This window comes from Mastomys coucha, unplaced genomic scaffold, assembly GCF_008632895.1.
Source record: "Mastomys coucha isolate ucsf_1 unplaced genomic scaffold, UCSF_Mcou_1 pScaffold21, whole genome shotgun sequence".
NCBI classification, from domain to species: domain Eukaryota; kingdom Metazoa; phylum Chordata; class Mammalia; order Rodentia; family Muridae; genus Mastomys; species Mastomys coucha.
This window is the reverse complement of record NW_022196904.1, coordinates 172762335-172782480: the sequence shown is the minus strand read 5'-3', so window position 1 is coordinate 172782480 and position 20146 is coordinate 172762335. Positions and strand designations below refer to the sequence as shown.

General features: G+C 51.7%; 1 protein-coding gene across 1 annotated transcript in view; it reads left to right on the top strand.

Moving 5' to 3' along the window:
• Positions 1-20146, top strand: part of Slit1 (slit guidance ligand 1) — a 149325-nt gene that overhangs the window by 90799 nt on the left and 38380 nt on the right. The window contains exons 5-15 of the mRNA XM_031390317.1: positions 6180-6251; positions 7193-7264; positions 7665-7736; positions 8120-8283; positions 9435-9582; positions 9866-9937; positions 10387-10458; positions 11801-11872; positions 12704-12847; positions 19142-19305; positions 20110-20133. Coding sequence (XP_031246177.1) covers positions 6180-6251; positions 7193-7264; positions 7665-7736; positions 8120-8283; positions 9435-9582; positions 9866-9937; positions 10387-10458; positions 11801-11872; positions 12704-12847; positions 19142-19305; positions 20110-20133 — 1076 coding nt within the window. The remainder of the gene's footprint in view (positions 1-6179; positions 6252-7192; positions 7265-7664; positions 7737-8119; positions 8284-9434; positions 9583-9865; positions 9938-10386; positions 10459-11800; positions 11873-12703; positions 12848-19141; positions 19306-20109; positions 20134-20146) is intronic.

Sequence of the window (20146 nt, the reverse complement as noted above, 5' to 3'; positions counted from 1 at the left end):
AGAACAAGGACCCCATGACTACATGCACAGTTCTATAGGCTGGGGCTCCCTCCCACTGTAAGAACAAGTTCCTTGGTGAGTAGTGAGTGTGTAGCCTGCACTTCCAGACACCCAAAGGTGGGCTTGTGCTAAACAGAGCTGGGCTATGTCTCCCCTGCCCCCAACCCCAGCTGCATTGCAGAAAAGGCCTGCAGAGTGAGTTGAAGTAGCTAGTCACCCCCACCTCTGTGGATCCCTCCTATTCCTGCGTGCAGCCTGTGCCTCAGGAGAGAAGTCAGGAGCTGTTTTTCTTTCTCCCTCACCAAAGCAGAGGTGTTGGAACCCTGCTGCTTTGAAGTGATGTCTGGGCACAGTCGCTGCAGTTTGCTTCAGCACTAGGTGGGGACATCAAAGCATTTCTACTTCTCTGCCAGAAGTAGCCCTCCAACTTTAATATGCTCCGGTTTGCTATAGACCTTGCTAAAGGCAAAAACCTACCTGTCCAGTAATATAAAGGTCCTGGCGCAGGTACCAGGGGGTGGCCTGTGTAGCCACTGCTCTGGGTTCCTGGTGGTTGATCCCTTCCATGTAACAGTGTGAGATGATGTTGTATGCAGGAGAGTAGCCACCTGTGGCAGGATGAGACACTGCCACACCCATAGACACTGGGACCCTCCTGTGGGTCTTGACTGGAGTCCAGCCCAAACTAGTAGGAAGCCACTTGGAGCCCCTGGTGATTCCCAAATCCCAGGCTCCAGTTTCTTCTCACAGAGCCCCAAAGACCATGACCTAATAGCAGTGCTGTCTGAATGCTCCCATGCCTCTGCTCTGACCATAACAGCCGCTTGTGCTTTCTGAAGAAGAGGCTAATCAAGCCCCTATGCACGCCTAGGATCAAATACACGCACGAGGAGCCAAGTGCGTGCATGGCTGGCTGGCGGTCCTCCAGGCCCAGGTCTACAGTCTGATGACCAGAAAGCCATGGATAAGATGCACTGGAACACTGTGCTGTGCTGAACCCCCCTGCGGCTTGAAGAGCCACAAAATAAAAAGCTTTGCAGTGGGGCAGCAGATGCATGTCAGAGCCCAGAGCCCAGAGCCCAGTGTGGCTTTGGCTGGTGCCCAACGCCTTGCCCCAACTGGGCCCCACTAATCCCCTCAGAGGCAGTGTGCCTGCTGAGACCAGTTAGAGGTTAGAACTAATGGGGATTAGCAGTAAGAACATGGGGTCCCGACCTTGGCTCCCCTGCTTGTCAGAGTGTGAACTATGGTTATAACAGGCACTTGGGGACAGTGCCTAAGTCAGGGACAGGCAGAAGGGTGCTCATACCCAGTGGGGTATGAATGGGGGTGCGAAGCTGCCTCCTCAGAGTCCTCAGTCCTTGGGGGTGGGATACAGGATAACCTGGGGGAATCTCTGCCTATAGAACCCATACCATACTTCTTAGAACAGATTTCCTTCTCTCAGGGTTCCCAGGATAGACTTTTACCTTCCTCAGTGGCTGCCCTGATCCAGATGCACAGAGTTCCATCTGGAAATGGGAAGGGAAACACAGAGTCAAGATGACATCATCCACAAGACCAGCTTCTCGTTCTGGGCTGCTTTGCCTTTTAGGAGGCATCTGCATGACAGAACAGGCTCCAGGAATGCAGAGACTCCTACCTGCCCCATGTCTGCTGTCCCTGGAGCTGCATCCTGTGCTGCATCGATCCCTTGCTCTGGCCAGGACGTGGGAGGGTCATTAAGTATTCTCATTGGTTCAGTTCAGTTAGGGTTACAGAGTCTTTGCAGTGCACTAGCCTCTGGGAGCAAGAGCGATGTCTGCCGTAGGAGGATTGTGGAGAGATGGGTGGTAATTAAATATCCACACACCAACCCAGTACACTTGTATTTGCTATTTTGAATTGGTGCTGAAAAGGAAAATGTGTGTGTGTGTGTGTGTGTGTGTGTGTGTGTATGTACATGTGGGCACGAGTGTGCATGCATACACTGGAATCTGTAGGAGAGGGAACAGTTGGGAACTAGGGAAAATGTCTGTAGACAGAGATAAGAAAGCTGAAGGGATTTTATTAGGTGCCTGGATGCCTAATGCCTCATAATTCTGGTGGCCCAGCCAGCACTTGCTGAACGCTTCACCAGGGGCATCCACTGTGGGTGCTTTCCACTATATCTTGGCTTCCCAGCATTTGCTGCCCCTTTCAACCCCCTTATCAGAAACCTCTTCCTTCTGCCAGGCTCTGTTCTCCTCCCAGCCAGTGATGAGGGTCCTGCTCATGTGTTCTCTTCTCTCTCTGGGTGCACATGTGGCCTCTTCTGGTTGGAATTTCCAGACCATGCACTCTTCTCCCCCGAGTCCCCTTATCCTTCAGGTACATGTCTGACTGTTCTCATTTTGAGGGTCCTGTGACAGCATCATGGTGGAGGGTTGGGTGCCCTGAGTTTGCGGAGGACAGAGGGCTGAGGACTGGGAAAGGCCCAGGCTGTGCTGAGGGGATTTCCACACAGGCCACGTGTGAGCAGAGATGAGCAGCTTTAGTCGGGGGATCGATGTGAGGGGTGACAAAGACCAGAGAAGTGTCACAGGGCAACTCAAATGTAGCAAAAAGTGAGCCGTCCTGGCTTAGACGGCAGCAGCTGTATAGCAAATACAGGGAAGTCTTCTGGCGCCCCCTAGTGGCCTCTCTGGGAACAACTGTGAAGCCGTGTGGGGAAAGGAGGGACAAAAGCCCCGTTTCCTGAATACTGATAAATGGAAATGAGGCTTAAATGTTAAACTGTGCACTCTCGGGATCTCACCTGGCCCTGCATGACAGACAACGTCTATCCCACAAAGCCTTCTTGGGTTCTCTGGGCTCTCGGCTGGTGCGCGGCAGAAGCAGTTGAGCCCTGAAATATTCCCACCACTTCCTTTGGTGTCAGCAAAGCAATCTTCATTTTATTTATTTATTTATTTTAAACAATTTTTTAGATTTATTTTTATTTATTTTATGTGTATGAGTACACTGTAGCTGTACAGATGGCCGCGAGCTATCATGTGTGTAGCTGTTGGGAATTGAACGCAGGACCTCTACCGGCTCTGCCCAGCCACGCAGCCACGCTGGCTCCTGCGTAATTCACTGTAGCTGTCTTCAGACGCACCAGAAGAAGGCGTCAGATCTCATTACGGGTGGTTGTGAGCCGCCATGTGGTTGCTGGGATCCGAACTCAGGACCTTTGGAAGAGCAGTCAGTGTTCTTACCCGCTGAGCCATCTCGCCAGCCCCACCTTCATTTATTTTTGAGCCTGGTCTCCATGCTGCCTCTTCTGAGTTTCGCAGACTGTTCCGTTTGGTCATTTAAACAGGAGAGATGCTTCTTGCTGTGGACTGACTGGCCAGGACTAGTCTGGGTTTCCCAAGTGCGGTTGCCTTCCCATCTCTCCCAAAGCTCTCAGGGTCCCACTCTCTCTGCTCTGCACTCTGGGAGCTTCAGTCGGAGGGCAGTGTCCACAAAGCTTGGGTCTTCAACCTCGGTAGCCAGTCTTAGCAGGCTCTGCCTTGACCCAGTTGTTCCGCGCTGGGCCAGGCCTCCAGTTGCTCCTTCTCCTCGTTTCTCGATGAGTTCCTGGTATGAGTGCTTGCAGAATTGATTTCCTGAGACACACGTTGACCCAGTGCTGTGATAAGAAGCATTTAAAACCCATTTATTATAAGGATCCAGTGTTACTGCTGAGGCTGTGCTGCCGGGCGAGGTTTTTTTTTTTCTTTTTTCTTTTTCTTTTTTTAAATAAAGACTCCCCGGAGAATTCTTGTCTCAGCTGAGTGCCCAAACAGCTGGACTCCTGACATTCGGATCCATTTAGACTACATATAGATCATGTGCGCTGCGGATCCCCCTCCCTTGGCTCTCAGGAAGCACTGAGCCCCTACTCTGCCCTGGCTGGTATGCCTGTGAGTCACGTGGCACACTCAGAGCACCTGCCCTTGAGTTTTCTTCTCTTCTGAGCCCTCCTGCCTGCTCTCTTGCTGATCTGTAAATCCCTTCAAGCTACTGTAAAGTCTGGGCTTGAGCTGGATTGATTGGCTAATCAATACACATAACAAACCTTTCTTGCTGGGCTGAGAGGATTAAGTGGATAGTGCACCCGGGGAACGGACTGGGATTCTCTATCAGGCTTTGCCTGGGGGTGAGCGATCTGCTGTGCTGTGCTGAGAGGCTGCATGGAGATGCTTCCTCCCTGTGCACCCCCACATTCTCTAGGGCACTACCTCCCTGTGCACCCCACATTCTCTAGGGCACCACCTTCTGCCTTTATTTTTTCTGAACAAGGGGCTTTCTTACCTCCCTGCCATCCAGTGGGTCAACGGTGGCTAGCGGCTTGACTTCTTACCTCCTCCTAAATGCCCTGTTACCATTGGTCCTCTGTTCAGGCATCTCAAGGGCCTCAAGGAGCCAAGCCCCTCGCTGAACACATGTCTGAATCTATTCATTCTACTGTCACGAAATACCGCAGGCTGGATGGCTTATTAACAACAGACATTTATTTCTCATGGTTCTCAGTGTCAAGACTCAAAATTTGGTGTGTGAGGAGGGCCTGCTTTCTGACTCATGGGAATCAGACACCAGAGGGTCCTCTTACAGCAGTGGGGCTGGCAACTGTGTGAGGCATCTTTGTTTTAACAAGTTTTTCATTGCATTAATTTACTTACTGTGTATATGTCTGTGTGTGTGTGTCTTTCTCTGTGTGTGCATCTGTGTGTGTGTGTGTGTGTGTATCTGTGTGTCTCTATGTATCTGTATGTGTGTCTCTCTGTGTGTATGTCTGGGGAGGTCTGTTTGTGTGTGTATCTGTGTGTTTGTGTGTGTATTTGTGTGTGTGTATGTATCTGTGTGTGTATTTGTATGTGTCTGTGTGTGTATGTCTGTGTGTCTCTGTGTGTGGAGGGTCTGTGCGTATCTATGTGTGTGTCTGTGTGTATGTGTGTGGGAGGTCTGTGTATGTCTGTGTGTGTGTGTTGGAGGAGAGGTACCTGTGCCATGGCACACAACATGGAAGACAACTTGCTGGGGTCAGTTCTCTCCATCCACCATGAGTCCCTTTATCAGGTGCCAGTGGTCAAGTACCCACAGGTGCTTGGTCTTCACACCAGCCCTCTGAGGCTTCTTTTTATTAGATTCCAATCCTTTTCCTGAGAGCTTGTCCCTGGTGTACCCCCTTCTGCAGGTCCCACCTCCCAGCACTATCATTTTTTGTAACTAGGCTCCAACACAGGAATGGGTGTGGTTATCCAAAATTCAGGCCACAGCCTGTCTCTGAGCCCTCAGATGTGGCAGATCCCACTCATGGGATGCTTACAGAGCATTTGGTCCAGCCTTTGCATTTCACACATGAGAAGAGGGGTAACAGTGTAGCCAAGGGTTTAACGCTATGTAGATTCAGGAACACCTAATGTTGGCATGTCCTGTTCCTCCTGTCACTACCTGCTGGCATACCCTTGAGCACCCTTCAATTGCCCAGTGATGGTCATATCATTAGTTGCCTCAAAAACAAACAAACAAACAAACAAGACAAGACAAGACAAAAGGGAGAGTTGGTCTGGGTTCTGAAGTCGTTGGGGGTCTAACCTGGGCTTCTCCTACAATTGCTGGGGTCAGTAAGGAGCTAGCTGGGACTGCACAGTTTGCAGGAAGTGGGTCTAGAGCCTTGGTTTGTGGCATGGTGTCCAAGGGGCCCAGGCTTTCTTTTGCCCTGCCATCTGTGATTTTCCAGAGTAGACTTGGAATCAGAGCCAGTCTAGTTCAAGACTGGGCGAGCCACTTGGTTCTGTCTTCTCCAGTAGTCACAGCTTGCTTACCAGCAAAACAGAGGGGAAGCCAGGGCCACCGAAGGCCATGGAGCACTCCCTCCTATGCACCTCTGTTCAGCTCCATCCTATGCAGTTGGAGTTCAGCCAGCCGTGGGGTCCTGCCAGTACTGATCACAGCTACCAGGAGCTTCTCTCTAACCATCCTCTGCCCAGAGGGGAGGTGACTGGGGACAGCATCTCAGTGTCTGTCAGGACAGAAAAACTCCTAACTACCATTTATTCCTTCAGCCACAGTTGACAAAGCAACTAGAGCCCATTCAGACTCTGGAGTGGGGTCACTGATGAGGCCAGTGACCTCTCTTCTTACCGTGACTCCCCTGACTGGTACCCACTCTTTCTCTGTTTGTCCCCCAGGGACCTGAGTGAGAATTCTCTCCAGGCTGTGCCCAGGAAGGCTTTCCGGGGAGCCACAGACCTCAAAAATCTGTGAGTAGGGGCTTGGGTTGGTCACCCTGGCACACCCCTATCTGAGCCACATTAGAGGGAACAGGCAGAACCATACCTTGATGGTGACTCTGGGTGAGAGCCTAGTATTGCTCAGAGGGTACACTCTGGGGGCTGGGGACATGGAATATGAACCATGGGGTGCCAGGCCATGTTCCCAGCCGCTAGTTCTCCAGTATTCTCTGGCTTTTTGGGTTAGCAGCCAGTTTTAGTCTCCTCTAGTAACACTGCACAAGCTGCTGCAAGTCAGTGAACACTACTGAGCCTTCATGTATTGTTTGAGAAGACAATGTGCCCCCCACAAGCTTATTCTGAGGTTGAAATGAGATGAGGAAATGCGTACACTCTGTTTAAATGCGATAGTTTATTAGTATTCAAATTTATTCTGGTCCAGGCTTACCACCTCCTGAGGTCTGGCTACAAACAGAAATGGCAAATGCCTGGCATGCTTGTCACACACACCCCTCCCATGCCTGTGGCAGACATTGGTAATCGATCAGCACATTCTTTCCCACTGAACGCAGATCACAGCTTCCATTGGCTCTGACGGCAGCACTCCAGGTAGCCAGGGTTAGCTGATCTCACTTGGCATTCAGCGGAACTCTGTCTGCCAGCCCCTGCTGCCACTCCTCCTGGGCGACTCTCATTTGTCAGCTGCCAACACACTCTAGGTGGTCTCCAAAATGCGAGGGAGGGATGGCTGCTTCCCAAGGGAGATACAGGGCTGGGTAGAGGAATGTAATAGGACTTTTATTTCGATTTATTGTTTGAATGGCAAATAAGAGGAAATCGGCTTTTATTAATAGTTCCTTTGGACTGATACTATTACTCTCTCTTTGAAAATAATGGAATGCTCTGTCAAAATGTTCAGCCCCTGCTCTGGGCAATGCTTGCCCTCCTTACAGCTTCCCTCTGTTTTACAGACAGCTGGACAAGAACCAGATCAGCTGCATCGAAGAAGGGGCCTTCCGTGCCCTCCGAGGGCTCGAGGTTCTGTGAGTAAAACCTAGGGCAGGCTGTGGGTGGGGAGCTGATGCAGGAGGTCAAGTTCGGGGTCACACCTCAGCTGCTCAAAGGCCTCTCACACAGGAAGTTTGGGTGGTTTCCCCCGCCATGGAGGCTAAGAAGTGGCTCTTCACCTGGGTGTGTGTAAGCTGGCCTTTCTCCAATGGCTCTTCTCAGCTCCAGCCCCCCACCCCCTCCCAGACTTCGAGCCTCCGGTGTGGCCATCACCTGCTCAGCTCTGGGCTGTCCCTCCACCTCCATACCCAGAGCAGGGCTGGTCCCCATCTAGGTAAAATGTTACAGCTGGCATGAGAGACTTTATATGAGCTGGCAAGTCTCCTGTAAAAAGCCCTGCTGGGCAGGTGTTAAATGTCCGTCTGTCCCTTTCAGGACCCTGAACAACAACAACATCACCACCATTCCCGTGTCCAGTTTCAACCATATGCCCAAGCTTCGGACCTTGTGAGTCACCTGGGCAGTGGGAAGAGGGTGTAGGTGTGGGTGTAGGGTGGGTGGGGCTGCCCTCCACAGCCCAGGGGGCAGCCAGGGTAGGCAGGGATATGAAATTTAAAGTCATCCAGAGTCCCCTGTGCTTGGTTTTTCTTTGGACAACAAACGACTTGGTTCTGTCCTTGAGGTTGAGGTGGGTGATCTGGGCAAAGGACCGTGTGAACTCTAAGAGATGACGCCAGCCAGGCCTTAGAGCAGGCTGGGAGAGAAGGAGCCGAGAAGGGGCAGCCCTGGGTTGGGACTGAGTCAAACACGGAGGCTCCTGCCTGGGGAAGGGAGGTGGCAGCTGATGGATCCTCAGTGCTAGCTTGCTGTGAGCTGCTGTCCTTCTGCAGCCGACTGCACTCCAACCACCTGTTCTGTGACTGTCACCTGGCCTGGCTCTCGCAGTGGCTGAGACAGAGACCCACCATCGGGCTCTTCACCCAGTGCTCCGGGCCCGCCAGCCTTCGGGGCCTCAATGTGGCAGAGGTGCAAAAGAGCGAGTTCAGCTGCTCAGGTGGGTGCCTGTGTCCTAGGGCCTACTCTTGCTGGCTCATCCTGGCTGCTTCTTCCTTCTGCTTCTCTGCTTGTTTACCATGAGCACCTGCAACCGCTCACTGCTGCCTGTTACCTCCTCTCTCTGCCGACCTCCTCTGGTCTGCGTCATCTTCCCCTCCCCTCCCCATGTTTCCCCTCCTATTCTCACCCATCTCTGTTTTCTTCTTCCCCAAGTTTACCCCCATGCCCTCTGTTCCTCCACTCTCTGTCCCCTTCTGTCCCAGTCTCTGTTCCCTCTTGCCTCCACCCCATGCCTTCTCCTGTGCCTTATACCAGTCACTCCAGTTCCCCTCCCTCCTCTTTCCCCTTCCGAGTGCCACCCCCTCACCCTCTGCCTCACTCTCCCCTTGGCTTCCATCGTGGGGATGTCAGAACTTGGCCCCTATGGGGAGTGGAATGCTATTCAGCCATTAGTAGGGCAAAGTAATTCACAGCAAGGTGAAGTTTATAAGAGCTTGTAAGACCCTCCCAGTGATGCCAGGAAAGTGAACTTCACAAACAAGAGTCAGGGATCTTAGGTGCTGCATCTCAGAACAGCAAAGTCCTTCAGGAAGGGGATGGGAGAACCTTCCTGGGGCTAGAAGTGTGGCTGAGTAGTGCATCAATCAGCTGAGCATTTAAAATGGTGAACTTCGTGTAACTTACTATACCTGTGTTTAAAAGCATGAGAGCTCTGTGTGGTCATAGCCCCGGTTTTGACACTTAGTCATTGAGCCATGTCAATTTCTTCAATGGGTGTGTGTCGCAGGCTCGGGCGATGATAGAATGCTCCTCCAGGGGTGGTGCAGGAGGGAGGCTTCATGAGAGACTTTTGGTATGAGCACAGAGCTGATGCCCATACCAAACACAGGTCCCAGGGATAAGAGGATCCTGGATCCGAAAGGCTGGGTGATTTGGAGCTTCAGAATTCAAGAATAGAATTTTCTAGCCTAGGTAGGAATCAGCTTCGAGAACCGTCAGCTCTGTTCATCTAGTTCCAGGGACCCTAAGTGTGTTCTCTTGTCCTTGCACCCCTGGGGAGCTCCTGTGAGTAAGCCCCCTCCCAGCAGCAGACCTGGAGGGGGAGTAGCAACGCGAGGCTCTCTGACATTACACCTCCTGTCTTGGCAGGCCAGGGGGAGGCTGCGCGAGCACCTGCCTGCACCCTCTCTTCCGGTTCCTGCCCAGCCATGTGTAGCTGTAGCAGTGGCATCGTGGACTGCCGCGGCAAAGGCCTCACTGCCATCCCCGCTAACCTTCCTGAGACCATGACGGAGATGTGAGTGCAGGGCTAAGCAGGCCCCCGGGACACAGCTTCTGCTGTCCACCAATGAAGAGTTGGGGTGGTACCACTCCGAGCTCCCTGTACGAGGCTGGGAAGCTTCCCTGGCACTGAGAAACCGGCAGCACAGTCGGATGAGGCTGACAGTGTGGGGCTCAGATCACAGCATGTGCCCATCTCCCTGACACACACGGGCCCCACAGGGGAAGGGGTTTCAGGGACCAGTAGTTTGTTACTAAGAGTGACCCTCAGCCTTCTCACAGTCTTCCTCTCCCTGCAGCCGCCTGGAGCTGAATGGTATCAAATCCATCCCACCAGGAGCCTTCTCTCCCTACAGAAAGCTGCGCAGGATGTGAGTGCCAGGCTTCCCTGGCAGTCTCCCGCGGTCAGGAGGAAGAAAGAGTCTAGGCTCAGACCTTGACTCAGACCGGCCTGGCCTTCCTGCATCCGGGACTGTTGTCTGGGATCTAGGGTGGCAGAGTGACTGGGAGGCCCGGATGGGAACCAAGTTCAAGCCTGGCCCCTGTTTGAAACTGCTTCTCACTTTATCATGACAGTGGAAATCCAACGGGGCAGTGAAAAGGCCTTAGCCTCCCCCCTCCCCCACCCCTCCACCCCCGGCAGAATGTCCCTTCCTGAGCAGGAGGGACAGAGAAAGAGTAGCCTGTGGGTGTTGGCTTGAGTGGGCAGCTGGCCTTTTTATTTTTAAAGACCCCCCCCCATCCCCTATGTGGCTGGGAGGTAGCGAAAGATCAGGCCTGCAGCCTTGGGGCAGCCACCTTCTCCTTGCTCCCCTTGCAGAGACCTGAGCAACAACCAGATTGCAGAGATCGCACCTGACGCCTTCCAAGGCCTGCGCTCCTTGAATTCCCTGTGAGTAGAGCACCCAGGTCTGGTGGGCTCTGTAGTGGGCCAAGTTCCCGATGGTTCAGAGCCCTGTAATGCTCTCAGGCACTGGGCAGCACAGACACACGATTGCGTAGCCTAGCAGCCCAGCAAGCAGGATGGAATGGACATCTCACTGCGAGGCAAGACAGGAGGCTGTCAGCTCCCTGCTTCTATGCGTGCCTTATTTTAGAGTAGAGTCCAAGACCATACTGCCAGCTGTGAACGGTGCACATGAAGTTGTGCTGCACATGAAGTTGTGTAGTGCGCAGACCCCATAGCTGTGCAGGACAGCCTGAATACGCACTGGCACGGCCGAGATAATCAGACCTTGGGTGACCTGTTGGTTTTTTTTTTCTCCTGTGAGATATGAATATAATTATCATACTAGTTTAAAAGAGACCAAAGGTCCATTTCAACAGAGCCCTGTCACTCTTGGGGTCAAGGCCAGCTTCTTACACTCTAGGAAACTGCATGCTGTGATCAAACACACAGCCTCATGTTGTCTATTTCCACCATAGCCAGCCCTGGCCTCATATTCCTGCCCAGTTTCTCCTTCTTCTCCATCTCTATCCGGCAGCTCCCGGCACAGCTCAGGGACAGGCATCTGACCAAGTCTTGAGTCTGGCTGTCTTCGTGTAGGCGACCATCTAGCTGCAGTCCCACGTGGTCCTTTACCACAGGACCTCTACCCCTGCCATGCCCGCCTCTGGAAAGGATCTCCAAGCCATATCTGAGGAGACAACATGCAGGCTTTTCACTCCGACTGATTACACTAGGAGTGAAATGCACGCTCCTCGCTCCGCATGATTTTTTTTATACTGGCTCCTTCCCTTCCCCCGCCCTCTCATTATACATAGGATTCATTCATGCTCAGTGTGGGAAACTTTGCAAATATCAAAGTGTAAAAATACACCACTTGCAATCCCACCACCTATCACACGTGCTGTCTGCTGTTCTATTTTTCCCCCCATGTCTCTCTGAAAATATGTTCATCCTTCCTGCTCAGAGACTATTTCTCCTTTGGATCTGAGGCTGAATTTCTTTCTCATCAGCTTCCTTCGGAAGGGCACCTCTGCAGACGTCTGTGGGGTTCACTGGGGTTGGGGAGGGCAGAGGGGGGTGAACACAGGAACAAAATTACACCCCAGCCTCAGAAATCTAGCCTATGGGGAGCGTACGTTCCTGCCTCCTGGAGATGGGCGGCTTGAAGACTCATTACTGCCACCTGCTGGCAAGATGCTATAGTAACCTATTGGTGGAGAGGCTGCCTGTGGGTCTGCAGAACCCAGGTGGGCTCTGACCTCCCTTTCTGTTGCCTTTTCTCCAGGGTCCTCTATGGTAACAAGATTACAGACCTGCCCCGGGGTGTATTTGGAGGCCTGTACACACTCCAGCTGCTGTAAGGAACGATTCTAGGGTATCTTTGGGCCCAAATTCCCTCTGGCTTCCCAGAGACACAACCTCCCATCTCTCTGTTCTCTGCCATAGGTTTCAGATGCTATTCTTAGATGGATGATATTCTTAGCTTTAGGGTTGGTAGAAGCTAAGAGTCTGTTAAAGTAGCCCAGAAGTATGACCTGATAGTACTCAGGTGTCAGGCCAGATACTGAGGTGGGAACAGTCCATGAGAATTGTCTCTGGATCGTCAATATTCCAACTCTCTTCAATCATGAAGTCCTGGTCAGGCCACCAGTCTTGTAGAATCTTTAACATGGGGTGTGACTTTTCCTGAAAACTTCAGTTCACAACATACGTGGGGTACAAGGCTCACCCGAGACAGGAACATGATGACAGTCTGCCCCAGGAAGGCTATGCAACCAGATGTGGAGATGGAGGCAGGCTCAGAGCTCTTTCCTGGACATCAGGACCCAGAGGCTCATGAGATGTGACCTGAGTTCCTTGGGGACAGGGCTGTCTCTTGCAGGGGTCCCCAGGTCAGCTCTGCCTCTTGGAGTCAAGAGAATTCAGGCCAGGAATCTAGACCTAGGCAAATCTTATATTGAAACACCCCTGTGTGTGCATGGGGACCCTGTGGGATCCTGGGAAGGAGAAACCTCTCTGTCCCTATGCTATCCTGCAGTCAACTTGGAGACCCAGCATGTGGACAGAGATTGAGAAGGCACTGTGGGAGTGGTCTGAGGGCACCACTGTCCGGGACCAGGATGGCGCAGGGCGTGCGAAGGGTCAGGCCTTGCCCCTCTCTTACCTCCCAGCCTGGCTCTGCCTACAGGCTTCTGAATGCCAACAAGATCAACTGCATCCGGCCCGATGCCTTCCAGGACCTGCAAAACCTCTCCCTGCTCTCCCTGTATGACAACAAGATCCAGAGTCTCGCCAAGGGCACCTTCACCTCCCTGCGGGCCATCCAGACACTGTGAGCTCCCCCTCTTCCCATTTCTCTCTCCCCTGAGCAGGTGGGCCTAGTATGGTTATAACATTAGGGTCGATGTAGTGACCTCTCCTGGGCTACTGTGTACAGTGAGGTGTCCTCCCACTGAGGAAAGATATCTACAGGCTCTTGAATGATCCTGGGTTGTGGATCAGTGAAGAATCTCATTGGCTGGGTGACCCTAGGACAAGTGAATTCGCTCCTCTGGGCCTTCCTTTTATCTCTTCATAAAACGAGGGTATCTTACACAGTTGTTATGAGACTTACAGGTGTTTACAATGTAAGCGTACAGCGATGTTGGCGAAATGCCAGCTGGAGTTTACTAATGGCAATGTTAACAGCGTCTCTGGATTCTAAGCAAGTGTTTTCACATTAACAGCTCTGCGTTCTCAGGGATGGCATATCATTTAATCAGCAACACGTTTCTTTTCTTGGAAGTTCATTAAGTAATAGTGCATCTGGAGAGCGGCAATGCTGAGTCTGATGGGAAACAGAGAAGTCAGAGAGCACTGAATCTAGTCCCCTTCACTGTGGAGAGCTCTGCTCCCTTGCTACGGAATGCGGTGCTCCCTTGATGTGGAGAGTTGTGCTCCCTCTCTATGGGGATCTGTACTCCCTCGCTGTGGAGAGCCGTGCTCCCTTGCCATGGAGACTTGGAAGCACACCAGAAGCGGTAGAGTAAAGCCCCCAAGTGGCTCATTACTAGCTTTAACTCCAGCCCGGTCTGGCTTTTCTCCACCCACCTTTTCCAACCCAAACTGGTTGGAAGCAAAGGCCAGCCATTGTCTGTCCTCTGTCTCTGGTCTCTGCAGCCACAAGGACTGGGGATACAGTTCAGGTCAGAGTGCTTGGCTTGCATGCATAGGGCCTGGGTTCTACTCTCAGCGCCACAGAATGAGCAAAGCCTACAAGCCTGTTGGCGCGTCTAAAAACTTAATAACCAGTTCTTTGATCCCGTCAAACACTTAAGTCAGCGTTTGAACTTCTGCCTGTCTCATGTGTGTCACACAAATTTTCATTCTCTGTTGGAATCAAGATTTGATGTGGCCTATGCAACAGGACTGATGTGTTCCTAAAGCCATTCTTCATCTATAGACATGAATCAGTTTGTTTCCTCCTTGATGTGGCAGGAAACGCCCCACATAAGCAACTGAGGAGAGAAGACTTATTTTGGCTCGCTGTTTCAGACGGTTCAGTCCATGGTCTCTGGGTTCTTGGGCAGAACTTCCGTGAGATGGGAGCACATGGCAAAGGAGATTCTTCACTTCAGGATGGAGAAAGAGGGAGGAAGGGATGGAGAGGAAGAGGAGAAAGAGAGAGGGAGGGAGGGAGAGAGGAAGAGAGAGAGGGAAGGAGACAGACAGAGAGAGAAAGAGAGAGAGAGAGAGAGAGACAGAGACAGAGACAGAGACAGAGACAGAGACAGAGACTAAGAAGCTAGTGGAATGGCTCATCAGGCAAAACTGATGTCTTACCACCAAAACTGGTGTCTTAAGTTCAATCCCTGTGACCCACATGGTGGAAAGAGAGCTGACTCCTGCTGGTTGTCCTTTGACCTCCACAGACAAGCCACGGCACATGTGTCCCTCCAAATAAATCAGTTCTAAAATAAAGAGATACCCCCCCCCCGGGAGACTATGGCCAGGGACTCTCACCCAGCTGGCATGGCCTCCTGAAGTTTTCGCCCCTCCCCAAACAGTGGAGACCAAGACCTTAGCACAGCCTGGGGACACTTCCCAGGGGAACTGTAGTCGGGGGTCCTCCATTGCCTTCATCCTCCGTCATTCATTCATAGGTGACGCTCCAGCATTTGCTCTGTCACATCGCAAGTGTGTCACCATGTCACAAATCCCCCGGTCTCTATGTGTCCTTCTAGAATGAGTTATTGGATCTAGGAGCTTGGTCGGTTTTGTGTTTGATTGACTGACAATAGATTGCTTCTTGGCAAGAGGCTTTCTAAAGCATGAGATGTCTGGTTGCCTTTTCTTTCTTTCTTTCTCTCTCTGTCTTTTTTTTAATGAAAAACCATTGACCTCTGTGGTGGTTAAGTTCATTGGCACATGACTGGATTTGTAGTCACCATAGAAACACACAGCGGGCTATGTCTATAAAGGTGTTTCCAGAAAGGATAAACTGAGGTGGGAAGCCCCACCCTGAATGTGGATGCATTCTTCTGCCTTTGCTTCCTGACTTCCTGGTGACCCCGACTTTCTCTTTCTCTTCCACTGTACCATCCCCACCAGTGTGGACTTTATCCTTCTTAAACCTGTGAAAAACAAAAACAAAAAACAAAAACAAAAACAAAAACCCTCCCTTCCTTTGGTTGCTTTTGTCTGGAAGAAGAACCATTAACTATAGACAGCCTCAATGCCCATTGGTGAGTGGGGTCCTGAAATGGTGATTCTGGAAACCCAGTCTTGTGCATTCGCTGCTGCTGCTGCTGCTGGTGGCTGTCACTAATTAAGAGTCCTTAGGCCATGGCTGGAGTACCTCCCCACCCAGAGCTGTTCACCTGCTAGTTGCTTAAACTCAGGTCCTCTGCCCACTCCCTCCTGCTCACTGGGCTCAGTCTTCATGTGTTGATGTGGGCCAGGTAGCCTGTGCATAATGTGTCCTGTTGATCTCCTCCCATGGCCTCTATGGTCAGAGCGGTCCCTGATGGTGTTGCTCAGCATCTGTGTGAGTCTGAACAGGTTGAGTTAAACGTATGACATCCACTCCCTGGGGACTCTGCGCAGCGGCCGATGTCAGCCACAAGGACAAACTCATTAAGCCCACACGTGCACCTGCAGCCTGACTCCTGCTAATTAATTTACTTACAGGCAGTGAGAGGAGTAAGCTGTCCATGGGGAACCTCACCAAGCATGTGGAATTAGAGGCTACGGTGAGAGATGGAGAGGATGGTTGTTTTCAGTAGTTGGCAGGGTCTTGGCAAAGCTGAAAAGGTACAGGGGCCTGAACTGGTATGAGGAAGCCTTGGGGTGGGGATGGGATAGATGGACTCAGGTTCTTCAAGTGCATTATCTTGCTTACCAGCAGTGGCCGTGTGGAAGCAGGGCCCATTGGCTGCATTTTTATTCAGAGGAAATTGAGGTGGAGGATGTTCTGAGACTCCCCACAAGGTTGCACACTAGCAGGTCTCATCATTTAAGAGTGGCTGATTTCTGAAACCATAGAACAGACTTCTCTAAGGCTGGAGAGCAAAGCTAGACTTCCATAAATACCTGCTCATATTAACAACAGAATTATAATTTGGAACTGGAGAAAAAAATGTGCAATCTACTGCCCAGCTCCTCTTCCGATGGCTATAGAATGGTCCAGTGCCTTGGCTGAGTGCAGAGGCAAGCTCACCATCCTGTGAGTTGCTTGATTCACCCACAGCACCAAGGCTTATTATGAGCTGCAGAGCTGCAGTTCTGGGTTTGCTGCAGTTTTGCTGACCCACCCATATAAAGCCAAGCAAAACACTGAATGCCCATTGTCCCAGCTGTTCATGAGGCTGATCACTGGAGACCAAGAGTTCAAGCTCAGTGTGACACCAATGAAGGTGTTGACTCACAATTCAAACTAACAAATCAATATAGCTTTGTCGAGGTGTAACTCACATACGTAAAGTTTACCCATTCTAAGAGAGAGCAACTCAGTGACTCAGTAAATCCACAAAGATGTTCACAATTCAGTGTTGGAAGGTTTCCATCAGACTCCCTGATTTCTAGTATCCATTTCCAGCTCAGCCCCAGGCAGCCTCTAGTCTGTGTTCCCATCTGGGGACTGCCTTTTTCTGGCTATTCTATAAAGCAGAGTCGTGCAACAGGCTACTTTTGGTAGTTGACTTCTTTTGTGCAGTGTAATGTTTTGGGGCTTTTGAATCTTGCGTATTTCATCTTTGATCTGACTCATAAGAAAACAGAGACGGGGAGGATCTTTTGTTATTGATATATAATGTTCAAGGGAATCAGAGTAGCCGAGTGTCGTCCGCCCCACCCAGATGAAGCACTTTCGGGTCATTTCCAGGTACAGCTGTAGTGAACACTGCTGCTGCCCTTGCTGGCTTGCAGCCCATTGTACATCAGTGCTCCCCTCTCTCCCGGGGTCACTGGGTTGCAGAATGAGTTAAGACACTGCCACACTCCACCGCAGTGTCACGTCATGTCTAATGCCATGTCCAGAGTCATCCCAATCTCATCAACACTCTACACTGTGTCCGATTGTGACCACACTGTCGGGGGATGGGGGCTCACTGTGGCTTCAAAGCCAGCATTTCCTTAATGATGAATATTGTCCATTTGAGTGTCTGTCACCAGGGGCTTCTCCCTGTCATTCCTTATATGTGAGGAGACCCAGATCTGTTTCCACTGTCAGAGTGTCTGCTGCAGTCAGTGTGTAGCCACAGGGGCACATATGTCCAGGTGTGTCTTTCATATTGGAGAAGGTCCTTCTGTCCTCTCCGGCTGCATCCCCCTTGAAATTGTTAAAAAACGTCTGATTTGAGGATGGCATGATGCTCAGTGATAAGAGTTCTTACCCAGCTTTCCACAAACCTCTGGATTCATTTTCCAGCAGAGCACACACACATACACACAGATCCAACTCAAGTTTCCTAGGTTGTTTTGTACTCAAACAACTCATTCTCAAAAACCTCACATTCTGCTGCGCTCCCAACCTGTCACATTGATTGGCAAGCATTGTCTGCCCAGGTCATCAGTTCAGCATGGGCAGGTTACCAGGGCCCAGACTGGGTTGAGGGGAAGCTAGGAGTTCCCCTTAGCAGCCCCCAAATCCTGCCATGTTTCAAACAGTCCAGTCTGCCTTGCCAGTCATTGTCACATCCTCTTGCCCACTGAGTGGGATACAGAGGCAGGGGAGGGACCTAAGAAGAGAGGAAAGCTGAGAAGACTCAGACAGGAAGGAGAGAGAAAGCTGGGTCAGTGCGGGCCCTGTTCAGCACCCCAAGCCAGGGCTGAAAGACTGGGCAGAGGAGGTGATGGAGGAGAAAGGTGTCCAAAGTCTACACTGAGCTGGGCACAGATCCCGGGCTCTGAGAGCGTTGCAGTTCCTAACGGGGGCTAATAAACATTAGCTGGGTCTAATAAACATTCTGGTTTGGATGATGGCTCTCAGCTGGAGAAGCAGCCCCTCCCCTACCCCATAACCTGCCATAGCTAGTTCTATATTGTGTGTACAAGTTCTGGCTCAAAGGTGGCATCTGGAACAGGGACGGGGATACTGTTTCCTGGCTGTCTTCCTTCTAACAACCCTCTCTGCAGGACATACTCAGTGGGACAGTGCCCAGATGTAGGTCTGGAGGCCTGCTGATGGCATGATTCAGAAGTGGTGGGTCTGGGCTTGATGGAGAGATGACTCGGTGTTTAAGAGTGACTACTGTTCCCATAGAGGAGTTCCATTTTCATCACCCCACACTGGGCGACCCATCACCACCACCTCTGACCTCCTCGGGCACTTGCACCTGCCCACAGACGTACACATACATATAATTAAAAATAGAATCTTTTAAAAATAGGAACTGGTGGCTGACTTGCTGGTATGAAGGGTAGCGGGCACCACTGTTAGCTGCTCCCCAAGCCTTCGCTTTCTCACCTGATGCAGGCAGCTGGCAGGGAACTGAATGAGCCTCTGCAGTAACTACCTGTTTGCTAATCTTTCCTGGGGTGAAAGACTGCTAGAAACCTGTCATGGAGGGGCACAGATGTGGCTTGGGCTGGGCATGGTGGCTCCAGGTGAGTCTGGGATGCAGATAGACCAGGGTGGACCTGGGGTGCAGATAGACCCAGCTTCCCTATCCTGATCCCATGGCTTTTCAGCTTGGCAGCTGTAGGGATGGGCTGCCTGAGGCTGTAGGAGGGAAAGAAACCCAGACCGAAGCCATGGGGAAGCCCAGAGGCCATGTCTGGCTTGGTGTTCAGTTCCCTTACCTTCTTTATCAAGAAGGAGCAGGCTGGTCTGTCAGGCTCTCTGCCTGGTCTTGCCTCACGCATGCTCATGAACTTTTCAAGTCAAAGGACAGGAAGGGAGTTGGTGGAAGGGACAGGAAGTAGGGGAGTAAGTTTGGCTCTTCGGAAAGGTGCAGTTTTCCACTAAAGAGCCCTTCCTCTGTGGAGGGCTAGACAAAGAAAGATGGGTGCACACTGATAATTCCCATGGCTAGCTCTGCCTTTCTTGAGGCCACAAGCACTGACTTAGCCCCAGATGTTACAAAGCCCTGTCCAGGTGTAGCTCAGCACCCCCAGTCTCTGACAGCCCATTTGTTCCTTTGGACAGGCATCTGGCCCAGAACCCTTTCATCTGTGACTGTAACCTCAAGTGGCTGGCGGACTTCTTACGTACCAACCCCATCGAGACAACTGGGGCCCGCTGTGCCAGCCCCCGGCGCCTTGCCAACAAGCGTATCGGGCAGATCAAAAGCAAGAAGTTCCGGTGCTCCGGTAAGGGCCACCTGCGTGTCTCCAGTGGGCTGGGGACCAGGAATATGTTCTGGTGTTCTCTTAATCGTTTTATATATGAGTACACTGCTGCTCTTTTCAGACACGCCAGAAGAGGGCATCAGACCCCATTACAGATGGTTGTGAGCCACCATGTGGTTGCTGGGAATTGAACTCAGGACCTCTGGAAGAGCAGTCAGTGCTGTTAATCGCTGAGCCATCTCTCCAGCCCTGTCCTGTTGTTCTTAGCCAAATGTCCTCAGGCACTTTGGAACCTGCTAGGGGTGGTGTAGGCCCTGCATTCATCTTAGATGGCATGGTTTGTCTGTCTTGCCCCTCACTTTACTGCGGCCCTTGGGGTGGTCGGCTCAGTGACCCTGTGGAGGGAGAGCTTCCCATCCCTCTGCTCCGGGCTGAGGAAGCGTCTCAGTGCGTAGGAGACTCTTCTAGAACTAAGGTGGAGAAGCGGCCTCAGCACATGCAGCCCACTTGGCATCTGGCTGTGGGCAGTTTGGGTCAGCTTCTGCACCTGGGTGTTTGGTCCAGGAGCCTAGTGCCACCCGTGCCTTAGCCCTACCCATGAGTCAGCACAGTGCCTGAGTGTGTTATGCAAAAGAGAGCTTTAGTTGGCCTTCGGACATGAGTGCTCTGAGGTAAGACCTTCTACACATAAAGGTGGTCAGGGGAGAGGCCCTCTCATGCAATGTCCGGGCTGCATTCCTGGGGTGCCTTCCTGGGGTGCCTTCCACGGGGCATGGATCTGCCCCGGCTGCTCCTATAACCTGGTGCATTTGCTTTTATTCCCAGCCAAAGAGCAGTACTTCATTCCAGGTAAGGGGAGCGG